The following is a 19,365-nucleotide window of genomic DNA, read 5'->3' as shown; positions in this document are numbered from 1 at the left end:
GCACCCCGAAGAACTAACTGTTGTTTGATCTCCTACTTTGTTACTTGTCAAGTTAAGTTTATAATCTACTTATTGTTTTCACTATATTAACACTATATTTAGTCTATTCTTCCTTGCTCTCTTGTCTCCAATTGCAACACCCTGTTTTTTGTAGCTTCTTCCTACTTGTTTGGTTATACCCTGTTATGCTGTAAACCGGTACGATAAGATATTTATCTTGAACATCGGTATATTAAAAGTTTCTAAATAAATAAATAAAATAAATAAAAATCGTGCAATAGCATGCGTTATGCTATGGCATGGTGTGATATTGGCCCTCCGTTTAATTAATCCTGCCCAAACCCCTCCCCAATCCTGTCCAAACCCCTCCCCAATCCCATCCCTTCACAAAATTTGCATTCGCGCGGTACAATAACATGATTATCACATGCGTTATGGCGTGTGTTAACGTCATAACGCATTTTGATGAATGACCCTATAAGTTACATGTGATCCTGCTACTTTCAAAATGGACTTACACACATAAGTCCACTTTGAAAATGTGTGGAAGCAAGCAAACTGATAAAATTCATGTTATTTCAAAATAGTTTAAACTGCTAAGTATATATTATGGGGTCAATTTTCAAAGAGTTTGGGCTCCTAACTTTTCGATTTGGGATCCTAAATTGGCCTGTTTGAAAATTTACGAGGGCCGAGTCCCTAAATTTAGGACACTAGTTTGGCTTCTAAATTTAGGATCCTAAAAAGTGGTTGTCTATAGGTGGTGGAGTTAGGGCACAGCCTCAGAGTTAGGAGCTTAGAATTGATTTTCATAACTAGGCACATAATTTAGAAGCCTAAAACCAAGCAAATGAATATCAAGCCTATATTTACCTTCCTAAGTTTTAGGCACCTAGATTTATGTGAATTTTCAGAAGAAAAATTAGGCTCCTAAGTTCAGTTGAAAACAGATGCCAAACTTAGGCACTTGACTTAGGAGCTTTTTTGGAATATTGGCCCTTATATATATACAATTTTTAGACTCATTACTTAGTATTTTTGCTAAGTAGTGGAACTGGGCAAAGAACTAGTTTTAGTATTATAAAATATTTACTGGCAGGATCTGTTAGCTGAAAAAATGCTGTATCAACTGCTGCTGTGAACCATAGTGGGATCATATTTGAAGTGAATGCTAGAAGCCCTGAATGCCTCTGCATTTGTCATTAATTCAAGGTTAGCAAGACCAGGCATACAATGAGAATTTGGTTGTTTTAAAACTCATTCTTCTACCATCATTTGTTCCACCATTTAACAGCTAAGGAACTGACGGAGGGTGAGCAAAGAAAAACTAATATCTCAGAAAACAGAGATAATCAACTGGACATAAAATACAAAAGTCGAGGTGTCCATCACCTGGTGGATCAACAGCAGCCTCGCCTTATCCAGCGAATGGAATCTGGCTATGAGAGCAGCGACCGCAACAGCAACAGCCCCATCAGTATGGATATACCCTTGTCAGATAGCTCTGGCTCTTACAGGTAAAAAGTCAAACTCCGACTTTCACTTTTTCACTGTCATCACTGGAACTAATATTTGGCAATAAGATGTATGTGCTGAATTGTACAGTAAGGGGGCCATAAAGCATTTTATGCAGATAAACGTTTGCTTATCCATGTAAAATAGTCTTTGATTAGTGGAACCCCCCCCCCCCCCCCGTGCAGATAAAAGTGCATGTGCCGTTCACAGCACATGTACTTCTACCCACATAAAGGACAGGTTGGGGAGGAAACGTGTGCATGGAGATTACTTTTTCAAATCTTGGCATGCACTGTCCAGCATGTGCTTTGCACCTGCGCTTGGAGAAGCAGAAACCTATTGTGAATTACACAGTTCAAAATCTAGAAGTACAGATGGACTCTGGCCTAACTATGTTGTCCCATGTGTCTGCTTTGTCAGGTGCTGCTTTTTATCATTTGTGTTTAATTAGAAGAGGCCTTACTTGTTATCAAAGGGCTTAGTTACAGTTGTGCAAGCCTTGATAGTAAGCAAACTTGATTATTGTAGAGTTTTGTTCTCAGGTGTTCCCAAAACAGCTCTGAAGTGCCTGAAATTGATCTAGCATACTGCAGCTTAGTTTTGTTGCATGACCTTCACTGATTACCTACTGAGTCTTATATTGTTTTTAGGAACCTCTTTATCATTTTTAAATGCCTTAAGGACATGGTCCCAAGTTATCTCTCTGAGTTGCTTCAAATTTATATTTACACTCATCCCAGGGATTACTTTGTGTTCCTGATGATCGAGAGATTTTGATGAGAGACAAGCCACCATATGTTTTCAGCTGCCCCAAATACTTGGAAATCTCTACCTATTGAAATAAAGCAGATTAAAGAATATCTTCTTTTGTGTAAGAAAGCCAAAACATGGCTTTTCTAATTTGCCTGTGGAAATACAAATTAGTGGGAAATTTTCTTTTTAATGAAGGTAAAAAGGTTATTCATATTAAGGCCAATATTACAAAAAAAAAAAAATCTAACAAATAACTTATCTGGCTAAGATTTGCCAGATAAGTTATCTTGGATATTCAGTAGGATAAACGTTCCACTGAATATCCCCAAGTAAAGTTATCTGGCTACCTTTGGCTGGATAATTTTAAACCTAACCATCCATCTTTTGAAAATTGCTGGTTAGGTTCAAAGTTCTCTGGCCTCATGTGGCTGGATACCTTTAGACTTAACTGGATATGTTCTTTTTTGAATACAGCTGGTTAACTGTCTCAGTAGTGGGGAAGAAGTGAGGTGCATGCCTGTGGCCCAATTCCCCTAGCCCCTCTAGGTAGCTGTTAGAGTTGCTCTAACAGCTGAGCCCCCCCCCCCCCCCTCCTCAAAACCTCTCCTCCTTTTAAATGTGCTTTTTAAATTATTTACTATTTTATATCTTGTTGTAATCTGCTTAGCAAGGCAGGTCTTTTCTAAGCAGAAAAGCAATGATTTTAAATAAATAAATAATCATTAGAATTAAAAAAAAAAAAACCACAAGTGCTGCCTTGCTCTGTGATTTCCCCCACCCTCTCCCAGTCTTGCACATTCCAAGGAAAATTCTTCTTTCTGCCGGGATTGCGGTTCAGATGACCAGTCCCAGTCACTTGCAACATTGCCATAGCTGTCATAGTAATACTGTTAGCAGTTGGGATCACCCATCCACACCATGATCCTAGCAGAGAAGGGTTTTTACAGATATTGTACAGGAGGGATAGAGGTTGGGGGAGTGGGATGGTGGGGAGGGCACGAGGAGGAAGAATTTTATTCTAAATTTGCAGGACCAAGAAGAGGGGAGAAGAAACTTGCTGAGCAATGTTGCACTTTTATTTTTTAAATTCTAAAGCTGGAGGTGTTGGGTTCAGTCAGCATGGCAGCTCTGTTAAATACCGAGTGAGGCTGGTGGAATCTGGCACAGTCCCATTCCCCCCCAACTGAGACGCTTAACTGGCTATATTCTTTTTTGAATATGATCAATTAAGTCTAAAATTATTAAGCCACACAAGGCCGATTAACTTTACATCTGCTGCAAGGTACAGTCACATTTATCCTAAAAAAACTTATTCAGCTAACTCCTTATGTTGGAGTTAACCAGAGAAATTACCTCGCTACCTCGTCCCCACCCCGGAACGCCCATTACTCATCCAGCTAACTTTTAGCTGATAATGACTTATTCACTAAAACCTATTTATTTATTTATTTAACATTTTAATATACTGAAATTCATGTGGCAATGTTACAAATCAATTCGGTTTACATGATAACGTTAACAAGCATGTAAGAATGCGATTACATCGAACAGGGAGATAAACCTGGAACAAGGAACTGGGGGTCTAAAGTACAATGAATACAATAAAGCAATGAGATTCTTTTGTGGAGCTAAGACTAAACCTGGCTAAATATCTAGGAGCCGGATATTTAGCCGGATAAGTGCCCCAATATTTACAAAGTTGCCATTTAGCTGGATAACTTGTGAGTTATCCAGCTATAAATGTCTTTGAATTTTAACCTCATTATGTTTTATTGTTTATAATTATTATGTTATCCTATGTTATGTAGTATTATGTTTTAGTTTAATATTTGTGTGATGGCATTTTATATTATTTTATGCTATTTTTAAGAACATAAGAACATGCCATACTGGCATATGTCGTAGTTTATTAGTTTGTTTGTTTAATTGCCTTTTTTCCATAATTAAATCAAAGTAAAGTACTATAACATTGGATTATAAGAACCCATTGAGATGAGGTGAAAAGGAGAGATGAGGAAAAGTATTGTGCAGAATGAATAGATGGGGGAGGGAAGTTCATCTGAAATCCTGTCTGAAACTTAAGTCACTTGAGGTTTTTAATTTTCTGCTAAAGGGATTATCATATCAAGAAAAATACAGGTTTGGTCCCATCCTGGCGTCACATCCCAAAGTCTCAGAGCAGCAGCATCTTAGAAATGGTGGATTCATCCTCATCCCCTGGAAGTTGGACAAATGGCCATCAGGCGAGCCTGGGTAGGTGATATAATGTGTCATTTGTACATGAATGATACTCTGAGTACATACATAATGATTTGAGATCTCCTTCCTTTGGGTATTTGCTATCCGTGAGGTCAATGTAATAAAACCTGAATAAAAAATGGACACTAAAATTTAGTACATAATTTTTTTTTACTCATCTCATATTAAAAATTGAGTTAAATCCCAATGCAATAAGCAAATGGTATGCTAATATATCTCAGGATTCAAAACATACATACTAAGACAAAATGTGCATTAAGTTTAACACACCTTTTTTACATCATCCAGGTGTGATAAAAATGGTAGTAAAGTTAAAAAGGGCACCAACTTAACTACCATTTTTAACAAAATTGGAGGCTCTCTGGCCAGCCCGTGAGTCAAAGGGATTCTGTTCCAGGACCCCCAAATCAGAGACCCTCTGCCCCAGGATCCCTGTGCTCCAGGAACAAAGCCCTCTAACCCATCTTCCTAACTATTTCTTTACCCACCTACCTATCCCTCAATCACTAACCCACCAATTTAACCTCCTCACCCACTCTGCCATTTGCTAACCTATTCTTCCTATCCACATAACTATTCCTCCAGCCATGTTATCTAAATCCCCTTCCCCTTCCCATTCACTAACCACTGACCTACAAAACCTGAACAACAAATGTGGGAACAGAAGGAGTAAACAGACATGGATTTCTTAGCGAGCAAGCATTTTGTGATGCTTTGTGTGTTGTGGTTTTGAGGCAGTGTGTGGGGAAGGCATCTTTACCACCCCACCCTCCCAAATCATTCAGAGGTATCATAGAATAAGATATTCTGTTCTCCCCTGCAGCACCATCCTGCCCCCTCCCCTCCCTATCTTATGACTCCCCTCTTCTCTCCCTCTGAGGTTGCCAGGTTTTTCAACAGCAACAACTCCTGTTGGCTCTAACAAGAAGCAATGTGTTTCTTTTACAAGGCTTTTGAAACAGAAAACAGTAGTTGCCTCCCCTCAAACCAGCAGGAGGGCAGCATCAACTCTCTTTTGACATATTTGAGGATCCCATGCAAGGAAAGCTTGTGGTGGTCTCAAAGCAGAAAGAGACATTTTAAGATAAGCACCACTGGGGTCTATTTACTAAGATGTGAAGCATGTTAATGCACATTATTTACTATGGCACCTATTATTTCTGATTGGGCCTATTCACTAATACGTGTTAATGCAGCCTGCACCTTAGTAAATTGATCCCACAGTTTTCTAGTCCTTTCTTCTTCAATGACTATGGCTAGCAAAGGGAAGAAAAAGAAAGCACTTCATGAAAAAGTGGCTTTAATTTTTTTATGCTCTTTTCCAGAGAGTACTTAACTTTGCTCTTTAAGCCCTGGGAGCAGTGCAGAGCCAAAACCTTTTAGCTCAGAGGCCTGTCAAAGACAAAGCAAGTCAATTAAATTTAAAAATCCCACACAGCCCACAACACAAAATTAAACAAAGCCCCAATGAAAAGCAGTTTCCTTATCTTTATTAAGGATTTATGTATCACCTGATGCCGAGGCTCTAGGCAATTTACAATATTAACATATCAATAAAATCAAACATAAAACAATATAAAACAGACTTAAAACAATAAAAATAACATTAAATAGCATATCATAAATTAATAAAATATCAAGGCAACATAATAGAACACAGAATAAAATAAAATCAATGAAATAATTTATCAGCATTAATAGTACTGATGCAGTTGTTTATTTGTTATACTACTTCTCTCCTATGTAGTTCTGTTTGAGATAAATCAATCAAAATGAATAACTATTATATAAGGTTCTAATCAAACCCCAGCAAATAATTTTGAAGGACCTTCATATACATGACAGATTTTTGACCATGTTCAAGTTGTTCAGTCTTAACAGCCTACAGAATGTATAATCATTGGTCTTGTAACATTTATACAAATTTCATTTTAGTTTACAATTAAAATATTCATAACTATAAGATCATCTACAGCTGCTGCAAATGTCTGTTTCCTTATAAGCGCCTCAATGGTTTAGCTTAGTTTGGAATGTGCCAACATGGGTCCATCTTTCAAAATCTTCCTTAGATTCTGGAGCAGGGGGAACCTTTGCTAATCACTTCTTAGCTTATGGCAGCATCTGCAAATAAAGAGCACACATAGCATTTTAAAATGTGTATCTCAACAAGACCACCTAATCTCGTATTGACATGTATCTCCCCAAACATAACTTTACATGCATAAATGCCGCCGATAAATGTAGCATATGAGCCATCTCATACCAAAGAATACCATTCAGTTTCTTTATTCAGCCAATAAGGATCAAGGCATCTAGCATAACTGGGTTTAAAAGGGGTATGGACAAGTTCCTGGAAGAAAACTCCATAAACTATTTTATTTTATTTATTTATAAAATTTATAGCCTGCTGAGCCACAGACCTCAGCAGGTTACAATAAACATACATAATAAACATATATAATACAACAATTACAGTTAAAACAAAAATTAAAATAAAACCAACATAACAAGCAAAGCAAAAAACCATAAAAGCCTTTTCATTTAACCTGAAATGTCACATTCCCGCTTAATGCAGGAGCTAGGATGGAAATGCTAGTAGAAATAGATGAGTTTCCAAAAGTTTCCTGAAACGTAATAGATCCTTCTCGGCCTTAAGAAAGTCAAGGAACTCATTCCACAACTGAAAGCCAGCAACGGAGAACATTCACTCCTGGCATTGAGTCAGGTGACTAAGTTTGACATTAGGGATTACAAGCAAGCCTTTTGATGCAGAATGTAAAGGGCACATAGGCAGATAACTGACAGGTCTGGGTAAACTATTGGGAGCAAGATCATTCACTGCTTTCAAAACTAGTGTAAGAGCTTTAAAATGAATCTGCCACTGTATGGAGAGCCAGTAAAGATGAGCTAAAATTGGAGATATATGGGTATGAAGAGGCATTCCCAAAACCAGACAAGCAGCTGAATTTGGAATGGTTTGTAAAGCTGTAAGGATTAATAACTGTGTAACAAGTTGGAAATCAGATTGAGATAACATAGGCTGGATAGTAAGTAATATACGAAGTTTGAAAAAACAATTACAAAGAAGCTGAGTTTGTGAACGTAGAGAAAAAGTTGAATCTTCCTGAATTCCTAAGCCCCGGGCTTCAAGTTTAATTGGGATATTAACATCTTTAAAGGTCCAATTGGAAGGGACACCCTAAAATTCAGAGCACGAGAGAAACACAATCTCAATTTTTTTAAGGTTCAACACAAGGGTGTTGCAAGATAGCCATTCGTAGATTTTTGAGAAACAATATTCCAGTTTACCAAAATGCTGCAGTCATAGTGGACTTTATAGGAAAGAACAATTGCAGATCATCAGCATAGAGTTTGAAAGAGATATCTAACTGTGAGAGAATATGACATAATGTATAAAGACAAATGTTAAAGTAGGAGAAAGCGAAGAGCTTTAGGGAACACCTGTCATTAAAGACCTAACAGAGGAAGATGAATTACCTAAGACCACTCTAAAAGATCAGTCAGTGAGAAAAGAAGAAAACCAGCAAAGGACAGTGGAACAAACACCCAGAGATTCAAAGAGAATGTGATGATTTAAAGTGTCAAAAGCTGCAGATAAGTCAATCAAGTCTAGAAAATGCCGCAAACCCTTATCAAACCCTTCCCTAATAGTGTTAAATGTAGATAGGAGTAACTCACTATTATGACGAGATTGAAAGCCAAACTAGGTGGAGTATATTATTATCAGAAAGAAAATCTTGAAGCTGGTTAAAGACCACTCTTTCAATGACTTTAGATAACATAGGAAGAGTGGAGATCAGTCTATAATTTGCTAAATCAGAAGGATTCGCATTAGACTTTTTAAGAATAGGATGAACTGTTGCCGGCTTTAAATTAGAGGGTATTTTCCCTGAATAAGAGAGGCCTGCACAATAGCCTTAACAGAGTCACCCACCTCACTCTTAATCATCTTAATCACAGCTGTGGAGCATGAATTAACTGGGAAAATGTCCTTCAATGAACCAGTATTGAATTGATTTCTATAGTGGAAGGGAGATCGAATTCCGACCAAAAAGAAAACGGTGATGAAATATTGGTGGGAATACTAACATCCATAGGGAGACCTTTTATAAGTTCAAAGATCTTGCTTATAAAAAATTCTGCAAATTCATCACTAAACAGGGAAACTGAAATGGTACACGCTTGGTCCAGTGTTTTTAGCAAAGAACAGACAATCCGAAACAATTATTAGCCAGGTGGACATAGGGAAATGCAGACGGACTCAGGAAATGTACTACTTGTCCCTGAGACTGAGCAACAAAAAATGAATCTACTCTTTATCTGACCAGTAACTTGTGACCCAAATTGGTCACTGTCAAAGACAGAGTGCTGGGCTTGATGGACTTTTGGTCTGACTCAGCATTGTATTTCTTATAGGGAAGATCCAGCAATCAGTGTTCCTCCAATTTTTGGTGGGCTGTGAGTGCAGAAATATTCTCATGTTCAATGTAGTGTACAAATTTATGTGCAGTCTTTTTTTTAGAAACATTCTTTTTTCCTTGTCTTGTGTGTGCACACAGCTTAAATGGAATACTGCTTAGCAACATTCATTTAGATTTTAAGAATTAATATCTTAGAATATGACTAAAATGTGTTGGAAAACCTCTTCTCTGTATTACCAGCCTAAGCCTATGTTGTCATAAGATTTCAACCTAGTTCTTTTTTTTTTTCTAAAAATTAAAAAAAATAACATTTGTAGATGGTTTTTGTATAAATTAAATGTTTTTAAAAATCTATTTTGTATATCACTAATATTCTGTTGAAGTATTAGTGTATTTTAGCCTTGTTTACTGATATACCTTGAAGAGAAAGTAACACTACTAAATTCTTCTGCACTACAGGAAACTCATAGCTTACAGAATTTAATTTTTTATTGTAAGGAACTCTGAAAATTGCCTACAGATATTTTTTGGTCGATTGGGTTTTGTTTTCTTCTTTTTTTGGTTTGGTTAGTTTTAGTCTTGTTAGTGTTTAGGGCATCTTTTTCTAAGATACTGTACAAAGGCTGAAAAGCAGCACAAGACAGAAACAACATGAATTATAGGATCCATTTTATGGTAGGACATAAGAACATAAGTGCCATACTGGGTCAAACCAAAGGTTCATCAAACCCAGCATATTGTCTCCAACAGTGCCCAATCCAGGTCACAAGTACCCGGCAGGATCCCAAAGAAAATAGACCCAATCAAAGTGGAATAGAGAGGACAAAGAGCATTCATGGATAAACATAAAAGCATGGATCATGGGGATGAGCATATTTCACTAATTTGTGGTTTACAGATGCTGTTTTGTTCTTTAGTTGATACAGTTGTGAGCTTGGAAGAAGCACCTGTCAGCAGCTGTTTTTGTTGCTGTGCTGGCAGTCGTTCAGGTTTTGGTCTATTTGAAAGATCACTGTCTGTGCAAGAGACAAACTATGTAATTAATGTGCTTGAAACAGATTGGGATTGGGATGAGTCAGAACTTTGTTGCACTGAACTCCTGTAGTAAGGCCATGCCATGGAATGATTTGAGTAGCTTGACTCCTACCTACCTGAAAATCGAGAGCTTAAATTCTGAGATGCAGATTTTATTAGACTGGACTACCACTGCAAGTCCTAACAACCTAACAGGGACAAAAAAGGCCATTGCAACAAGCATTTAGTTCTGAATTCTTTTTCACCATTTCAAATAATTGAATGTTTTTATTTACAAAATGCCTGAGAAAAAAATAAACTGAGGAGCAGGAAATACTACAACCACTAGCATGAGAGAAAAAGGAGGAGCAGCTAGTTTCAGAAGTAACACAGAGGCAGCAGGCTCGGCAGGGAACAGTGAAAACACTGTGCTGTTTGCATCCTTAGCTGCTGCTGCCTTCTGTCTTCCTATTGCCTGAGCTTCTTAATTAGAAGTGAAGCCTGCACAGGGCTAGCAGGAAGAGAAGACTGCTTCAGGAAGCAGAAGGGCAAGACTTTCACTGCCCCTGTAGTGCCTCCTGTCTCTCCAAAGTCCCACTATTCACAAGCTTGTGATTGCCTTGGCTCTGCTCCCCAGTTGCCATGGGAGAGAGAACTAAATTTGGGAGATGGAGTGGGAAGAAGTCAGAAGAGAGATGAGGACAACAAGCAAGAGTGCAAAGATGCTGATAGCTGGAGGAAGAGAATAAGAGCAGGGAGATTGGAAAAGAGAGAGAAAGGGAATTGAATGCTGATGTCGGGGAGGGTGGGAACTAGAAAAAGGGAGATGGAGAGCTAGGAAGCAGAGGAGAACCAGAGAAAGGGAGCTAGAAGACTGGGATGTATTGTGGCAGTAATGGGTAGAGTGAGGAAAAAGGAGAGCAAGAAATGGGGAGGGCTAAGAGCCAATAAAGAAGAGATGCAGGGCACAGAAAAATTATTATATGGGTTTAGTTAGCCAGATACGTTATCTGGCTAATTAGCCAAACCATACAGCAGCTGAATATGGACCTCAGGGAATTTTTTTGTGAACATACCTCGGTGATTTACTGATCAGGATTCCATCATTCTAGAAACGCATTATAACAAAGAACAGAGTGACTGAGTCATAACTGGTAAAAATCCTGCCTCACCCTCATAAAGGACCTTAGTCTAGAATTTTATTTCAAAGTGACAATTTTAAGTAGTGAGACTTCTGGATGACTAGTTTCCTGCCTTGGTGCTTATTATTTATGCTTTCTTGTAAGGAAGTACTACTACAGGATTCATGTAAAGGGATGTTTTCAGTTATAGATTCTATATTGTGGAACTCTATTCCTCAAGAATTGTGGGACATTATTGACTATTCCATTTTTAAGAGAAAACTAGGCATTTTATTTTCAACGGGCATTTGATTGACAAGTTGGAATGATCAGCCTGACAAGTGGAGTGACTGGCTGCTGATAATAGTGTTGAAATGTGCAGATTATTTTTGACTTGTATGTTATAAATTTTATGTTTTCAGTGTTTTTATTCTGTGTGTTTTAATTGGTGCATTTTAAGATTATTATATGTTTGATACCTAGAACGTCTCTTGTTGGCTTAAGTGGGATATAAAAACTTTGAATAAACAAAAGTGAAAAGTTTAGTAACAAAGGCATCGTCAATGGCAGAGCAGCATTTGACTTTTGGGAGTAATGGATGCTGCCATTCAGATGGATCCCTGAGATAAAGCTCACATGATAGCACTGCAGCAAGAACTGCTGATATAATGGAAACTGCTCAGAAGTGATCTTTTTCAGAGTATCTGTTGCCCAAGACTCAAGGAACTGTTTTCTGGTGGTTATGCCAAAGAAATCTGGACAAGGATAGTGGCTACAAATACGCTCACTGAGAAGTGAAACTCACATATGATTATGGTTTTCCCTGGTCAGTAATCAGGAAGGCTATGGATAAAATCAGGAACATGCCATATCTCATGATACTTGTGGTTCCATACCAGCCTAGGAGACAGTGGTTTCCAGAACTGATACATTTCTTAGTGTCTGATCCACTTGGGCTCCCACTGCAAAAACGATATCATTTCAAGGCCTGGTATCCATACCCAAGGTCCCAACAGTTGATAACCTGGAAGTTGAGAGGCAAGCCTTGAAGGGATAGGACTATTGAGTGATTTCTGGCCTTTCAAATTCTATAACAGTGTTTCCCAACTCATTGCTAGAAGCCACTTAATCAATCTGGTTTTCTGGAAAGCCACAATATGCATGAAAAAGATTTGAATGCAGTGTGTCTCCAAATAAATTTAAATATATCTCATGCATTTTATTAAGAATATCCTGAAAACCAGACTGGTTAGGTATTCTTAATGAAAATGCATGAGATATATTTAAATTTATTTGGAGACACACTGCATTCAAATCTTTTTCATGCATATTGTGGCTGAAAGGAATCAGTAAGTTTTGCTTAAGAACATTTTTTTTTTTTTAAGTATTGGGGAGAAGTAAACTATTGGGGTATATTATTTGTTTGTGAGTCTGTGCTCTTAATATTCAGTAAGGCAGCTAATAAACAGAAGTTAGTGTGTTTGTATTTCCCAACCCTCCCACCCCTAGCTCATCCTTTAATTTATAGGCAGCTGCCACTTTCTCACACACACACACACACACACACAAACAAAAATCTGCCTTTTCGCTTCACGAATTCCCCATACCTTACTGAGAGTTTGATCATTCCCCTGTAGGCTACTACCAGACATATAGGGGTAGATTTTTAAAAGCCTACACACACCGGGCCTATTTAGAAAGGCCCTGCGACGTGCGTATGTCCCGGGGCTTTGAAAAAGGGGAGGGGGCAGGGCGGGTCCCGGAGGCAGGGTGGGGCCAGAGGCCTCCGGCACAGCACCCATTTGCTGCTGTGTTGGAGGATCGCGTGCCGGCAGGCTGCCGGCATGCGCAACAGGTAAAATAAAGGTCCGGGAGGTTTTAGGATAGGGGTGGGAGGGTTAGTGGAAGAGAGGTTAGGTTAGAGGGTTGGGAAGTTCTCTCTGAGGCCGCTCCGAAATCGGCCTAGGAGGGAACGGGGGAAGGCCGCAGGCATCGGCGCACGCAAGTTGCACAATTTTGCACCCCTTGCACACGCTGACCCTCAATTTTATAATATGTGCGCAACTGTGCATGCATGTTATAAAATTGGGTGTCCATGTGTGCACCGGGTAGTACGCACACATGGACGCGCGTGTGAAACCTTTTAAAATCTACCCCATAGTGAATTCACTAATACATTTAAAGGACGCTAATTAGACAAATTCCTACTCCCATAGCAACCTAAAATTTAACTAGGAACTGAACAAATTTGAGATGAAGGCAGCAGTCCAGCAGCAAGAGGGGGGCTTCCCAGTCTTTTGCATCGAGTGTCACTTGTATGATTTTGTACCCACCGGTGAGAAGTTGCACGTTTCCATCTGATGCAAAGAGCTCCTGTCTCTCAGAGAATGAGTCCAATCTCTGGAGGCTAGAGTGGCAGACCTGGAGGAGCTTAGGCAGACAGAAAAGTATATAGATGTGACCTTCAGGGACATAGTAGCCAAGTCCCAACTTCAGACTGGCATTCCTGATGCTGCCTTGGAGGAAGAAGGTCTCATGATCAGACAGCATCAACCTGGTGCAGCAGGAAAGGATCTTGTAGCAAGGACCTGCTCGCCAGGTGGTGCATTGTCCTTTTGCACTGAGGATGTGTCTTCAAGGGCTACTGCCCAGGAGGGAGGGGTTAGGTCAGCCGTCATAGTTGGTGATTCGATTATTAGGAAAGTAGACAGCCGGATGGCTGGTGGTCTTGAGGATTGCCTGGTAACATGCCTACCTGATGCGAAAGTGGCGGACCTCACGCATCACCTGTCGTGGTACATGTGGGTACCAACGACAAAGGAAAATGTGGGAGGGAGCGTCTGGAAGCCAAATTTAGGCTCTTAGGTAGAAAGCTTAAATCCAGAACCTCCAGGGTTGCATTCTCTGAAATGCTTCCTGTTCCACGCGCAGGTACCCAGAGGCAGGCAGAGCTCCAGAGTCTCAATGTGTGGATGAGACGATGGTGCAAGGAAGAGGGATTCAGTTTTGTAAGGAACTGGGGAACCTTTTGGGGAAGGGAGGAGTCTTTTCCGAAGGGATGGGCTCCACCTTATCCAAGGTGGAACCAGACTGCTGGCGCTAACCTTTAAAAGGGAGATAGAGTAGCTTTTAAACTAGAACAAAGGGGAATGCTGACAGTCGCTTTACAGTGCATGGTTCGGAGGGAAGTATCTTCAAAGGATGATGCATTAGAATTAGGGCATCCCAAAAGTGAAGGTCCAATAATAAGAAAAATAGTCCAAGTGCCTGTCTAAAAACTCATCTGAGCTAAAAAAAAATTCTAATTCATCCCTATCAATTAAAAAGTAGAATGAAAATACAAACAAAAAAAACACACTTTGAAAAGTTTGTATGCTAATGCCAGAAGTCTAAGAAGTAATATGGGAGAATTAGAATGTATAGCAGTGAATGATGACATTAGACTTAATTGACATCTCTGAGACATGGTGGAAGGAGGATAACCAATGGCACAGTGATATACAGGGGTACAAATTATATTGCAACAACAAAGAGGAGAATCCGGGAGGCGGTGTGGCGCTTTATGTCAGGGATGGCATAGAGTCCAACCGGATTAACATCCTGCATGAGACTAATTGCACAATCGAATCTTTATGGGTAGAAATCCCTTGTGTGTTTGGGGAAGAATAAAGTGATAGGAGTATACTACCATCCACCTGGCCAAAATGGTGAGACAGTGAAATGATAAGAGAAATTAGGGAAGCTAACCAAATTGGTAGTGCAGTAATAATGGGAGATTTCAATTACCAAACACAAAGATTCTCTTAATGAAAAATCCCACGATTGAAATGAACTTATGTAGAAAAACGTGGTATTTGATAATTTTGAACAATCACAACGCTATATAAATCTTTTTATCAATTTTTACAATGTATATTTAAGGACCATCATACCACCCCCCAGTGCTCACAAGTTATACTTGCACTTTCTGCACTTTCACAGGGTCATGTTTAATCAATTGGTCCAAATGACATCAATGTTCAATTTTTTCATTTTTTGCTGTATAATAAAAAGGCAACTTTCCTTATTTCCAGGATATCGGGGTTGCTTATCCCGGGGCTGTCGGAGGCACTTGTCCGACGCGCGCGTTTCGCCAAGGCTGCTTCAGAGACATCCGATTCAAGCTCTCCAGATCCAGCACTTCCCCTTGCTTGGCGGGGTATCTAAACAGCATTTATTTCATGCAAAATGCTGCGGGTCCATAAATTTTTCTAAGATGAAAAAGCTTATAGTTAAGAATTTTTAGTTTTAGCGGTATATAATTTTAGCAAAGCAACATTTAACGATGTGTTTTTGCAAGTGGGAAAAGGAACAAATTAATCTGACTCACCGGACGCCGACGCCGTCTCCCTGCTCAGAAAATTTCAGCAGTGAGGCGGCTCGGGCCGGTCTGATTTTTAAATGCAATGGTTTTTTGCGTCCACCTGACAGTCAAGTGATTCCTGATTTCGGCGGGCAATCACCAAAAATGGAACCACTCAATGTCCTTATTCAGGCCACCAGGAATGACTGATTTCAATTGAAAGATCCACTTTTGCTCACATTGTCTCAATGTTTGAATGCGATTCCCGCCCCGCCAATGTTGATTAATGATTTCAAGCACTGTCCATTTAATGTCATCGAACTCGTGTTTACATTCCTTGAAATGAGAAACCAAAGGTTCCTCAACCCGGTTAGTATTAATACAACACTTATGTTCGGTAAGACGGGTCTTGATTTTCCTTTTAGTCATGCCCACATAAGTTAAGGGACATGGGCAGAAGATCGCGTAAACAGCATGAGTCGAGTGGCAAGAAGATTCAGGTATTCTGGTATTACATGATGTTGAGATTCTGGAAAATACAAAGAAACATGTTTACTATAACATGACCAGACAAGAATCTGAGGCTTTACACCAACTGCAAATAAATGAGGAATTGGTCATAAAGCCTGCAGATAAGGGAGGTGCTGTAGTTATAATGCAAAAGGCAGCATATTTGAAAGAAGATAACCGTCAACTTTCTAATACAGACTTTTATCACCGTTTAGATAAAGACCCCACGGATGAGATTCTCCATGAAATTAAAGAGACTGTGGAAAGAGGATTTGAACTTGGATTTTTGACCGGTTCAGAACGGCGATTTTTGATCAATGAAAATCCTAGAACCCCAGTTCTGTACTTACTACCCAAAATTCATAAAATACTCTGCGACCCACCAGGACGTCCAATAGTATCGGCTAATGAATCCGTGTTAGAACCGATTTCCATCTTCTTGGACAAAATTCTTCAGCCTTGTGTGTCCAAATCCACGTCATATGTCAAAGACAGTACGAGTATGCTACAATTCCTTGATACGGTACAATTATCTGAGGAGTGTTTGTTAGTCACATTCGACATTGAATCGCTTTATACGGTTATCCCTCAGGATCAGGCACTCGTTGCAGTTGCAGAGGCACTAAAGATACATTTACATCTTAAACGAATTCCAATTCCTTATATTATTGAACTACTTGACCTTACACTAAGTAAGAACTACTTCATGTTTGATGGTGATTTTTATTTACAGATTAGAGGAACAGCCATGGGAGCTGCCATGGCTCCAGACGTGGCCAACATTTTTGTGGCCAGATTTGAGGCCTTACATATAGAAAATTGTCGCTGGACACCCCATCTGAAGTGCTGGAAACGTTACATTGACGACGTTTTCGTTATATGGGAAGGCTCTTTATCTCTATTGAAGGAATTCCATCAATGGCTAAATAATCTGGAATCGTGTCTAAAATTCACCATGGAGTTTCATCGGGATCGTATAGCCTATTTAGACATATTGATCCAGAGAAAAGATACCACTCTAGCCACATCTATATATCGGAAACCAAATGATCACAACAATTTGCTTCGATTTGACAGTTTCCACCCAACCAGCTTCAAAACTAATCTTCCCGTGGGCCAGTTCCTCAGATTAAGGAGACTATGCACGGATCGCGATGATTTTAAGACTCAAGCGAAGGAAATGGCTAATCGTTTTTTACAACGTGGCTATCCAACCCAGTGTGTTAAGAAGGCATATCGGCGAGCACTCTATTCTAATAGAGACTATTTGTTTTTGCCAAAAAATCCAGAGCCGGGATCGAACCCACAGACTGTGGTTTTAAAGCACACCTTGCTTTCGGCATCTATCAGTAGAGCCATGAGAATGCACTGGAGGATTATTCAGCAAATCCACCCTTTATTTAATCAACCCCTACGAATTGCATATTCTCGAGGCAAAAACATCCGAGATCATGTTGTACGTTCAAACTGCTCAAAACCTGTAATAAACGTCGAACCGACTCAAGTTTGCCCTAAATGCAAACTCTGTCCATTGAAATCATCCCAGACCCACATCACCACAGCATCAGGAAAGACAATCTTGTTGCCTGAATCTTCTTGCCACTCGACTCATGCTGTTTACGCGATCTTCTGCCCATGTCCCTTAACTTATGTGGGCATGACTAAAAGGAAAATCAAGACCCGTCTTACCGAACATAAGTGTTGTATTAATACTAACCGGGTTGAGGAACCTTTGGTTTCTCATTTCAAGGAATGTAAACACGAGTTCGATGACATTAAATGGACAGTGCTTGAAATCATTAATCAACATTGGCGGGGCGGGAATCGCATTCAAACATTGAGACAATGTGAGCAAAAGTGGATCTTTCAATTGAAATCAGTCATTCCTGGTGGCCTGAATAAGGACATTGAGTGGTTCCATTTTTGGTGATTGCCCGCCGAAATCAGGAATCACTTGACTGTCAGGTGGACGCAAAAAACCATTGCATTTAAAAATCAGACCGGCCCGAGCCGCCTCACTGCTGAAATTTTCTGAGCAGGGAGACGGCGTCGGCGTCCGGTGAGTCAGATTAATTTGTTCCTTTTCCCACTTGCAAAAACACATCGTTAAATGTTGCTTTGCTAAAATTATATACCGCTAAAACTAAAAATTCTTAACTATAAGCTTTTTCATCTTAGAAAAATGTATGGACCCGCAGCATTTTGCATGAAATAAATGCTGTTTAGATACCCCGCCAAGCAAGGGGAAGTGCTGGATCTGGAGAGCTTGAATCGGATGTCTCTGAAGCAGCCTTGGTGAAACGCGCGCGTCGGACAAGTGCCTCCGACAGCCCCGGGATAAGCAACCCCGATAACCTGGAAATAAGGAAAGTTGCCTTTTTATTATACAGCAAAAAATGAAAAAATTGAACATTGATGTCATTTGGACCAATTGATTAAACATGACCCTGTGAAAGTGCAGAAAGTGCAAGTATAACTTGTGAGCACTGGGGTGGTATGATGGTCCTTAAATATACATTGTAAAAATTGATAAAAAGATTTATATAGCGTTGTGATTGTTCAAGATTTCAATTACCCCAATATTGACTGGGCAAATGTATCATTGGGATATGCTAGAGAGATAAAGTTCCTGGATGGAATAAATGACAGTTTCATGGAACAATTGGTTCAGGAACTGACAAGAGAGGGAGCAATTTTAGATCTAATTCTCAGTGGAGCACAGGATTTGGTAAGAGAGGTAACGGTGGTGGGGCCGCTTGCAATAGTGATCATAATATGATCACATTTGTATTAATGACTGGAAGGGGGACAGTAAGCAAATCCATGACTCTAGTGCTAAACTTTCAAAAGGGAAACTTTGATAAAATGAGAAGGAGCAGCTACAAAAAGTAAAAGGTGTGCAAGAGGCGTGGACATTGTTAAAAAAATACCATCCTAGAAGCACAGTTCAGATGTATTTCACGCATTAAGATAGGTGGAAGGAAAGCAAAACAATTACCAGCATGGTTAAAAGGTGAGGTGAAAGAGGCTATTTTAGCCAAAAGATCTTCATTCAAAAATTGGAAAAAGGATCCAACAGAAGAAAATAGGATAAAACATAAGCGTTGGCAAGTTAAATATAAGACATTGATAAGACAGGCTAAGAGAGAATTTGAAAAGAAGTTGGCCGTAGAGGCAAAAATTCACAGTAAACATTTTTTAAAATATATCCGAAGCAGAAAGCCTATGAGGGAGTCAGTTGGACCGTTAGATGATCGAGGGGTTAAAGGGGCACTTAGAGAAGATAAGGCCATTGTGGAAAGATTATACGATTTGTGGATGTTGGGGAGGTACCCATTCCGGAGAAGGTTTTCATGGGTAATGATTCAGATGGACTGAACCAAATCACGTTGAACCTAGAAGATGTGGT

General features: G+C 39.5%; 1 protein-coding gene across 14 annotated transcripts in view; it reads left to right on the top strand.

The window, feature by feature from the left end:
- The window catches only part of USP54 (ubiquitin specific peptidase 54), a 533,711-nt gene that overhangs the window by 390,337 nt on the left and 124,009 nt on the right, over positions 1-19,365 (top strand). For all 14 annotated transcript variants that reach the window (XM_029608960.1, XM_029608959.1, XM_029608954.1 and 11 more), the window contains 2 exons: positions 1,295-1,517; positions 4,382-4,521. In XM_029608960.1, coding sequence (XP_029464820.1) covers positions 1,295-1,517; positions 4,382-4,521 — 363 coding nt within the window. The remainder of the gene's footprint in view (positions 1-1,294; positions 1,518-4,381; positions 4,522-19,365) is intronic.

Source organism: Rhinatrema bivittatum, chromosome 7, assembly GCF_901001135.1.
Source record: "Rhinatrema bivittatum chromosome 7, aRhiBiv1.1, whole genome shotgun sequence".
In the NCBI taxonomy this organism is placed as follows: domain Eukaryota; kingdom Metazoa; phylum Chordata; class Amphibia; order Gymnophiona; family Rhinatrematidae; genus Rhinatrema; species Rhinatrema bivittatum.
The sequence above is the reverse complement of the archived record's forward strand: the minus strand, read 5'-3'. Positions and strand labels throughout refer to the sequence as shown.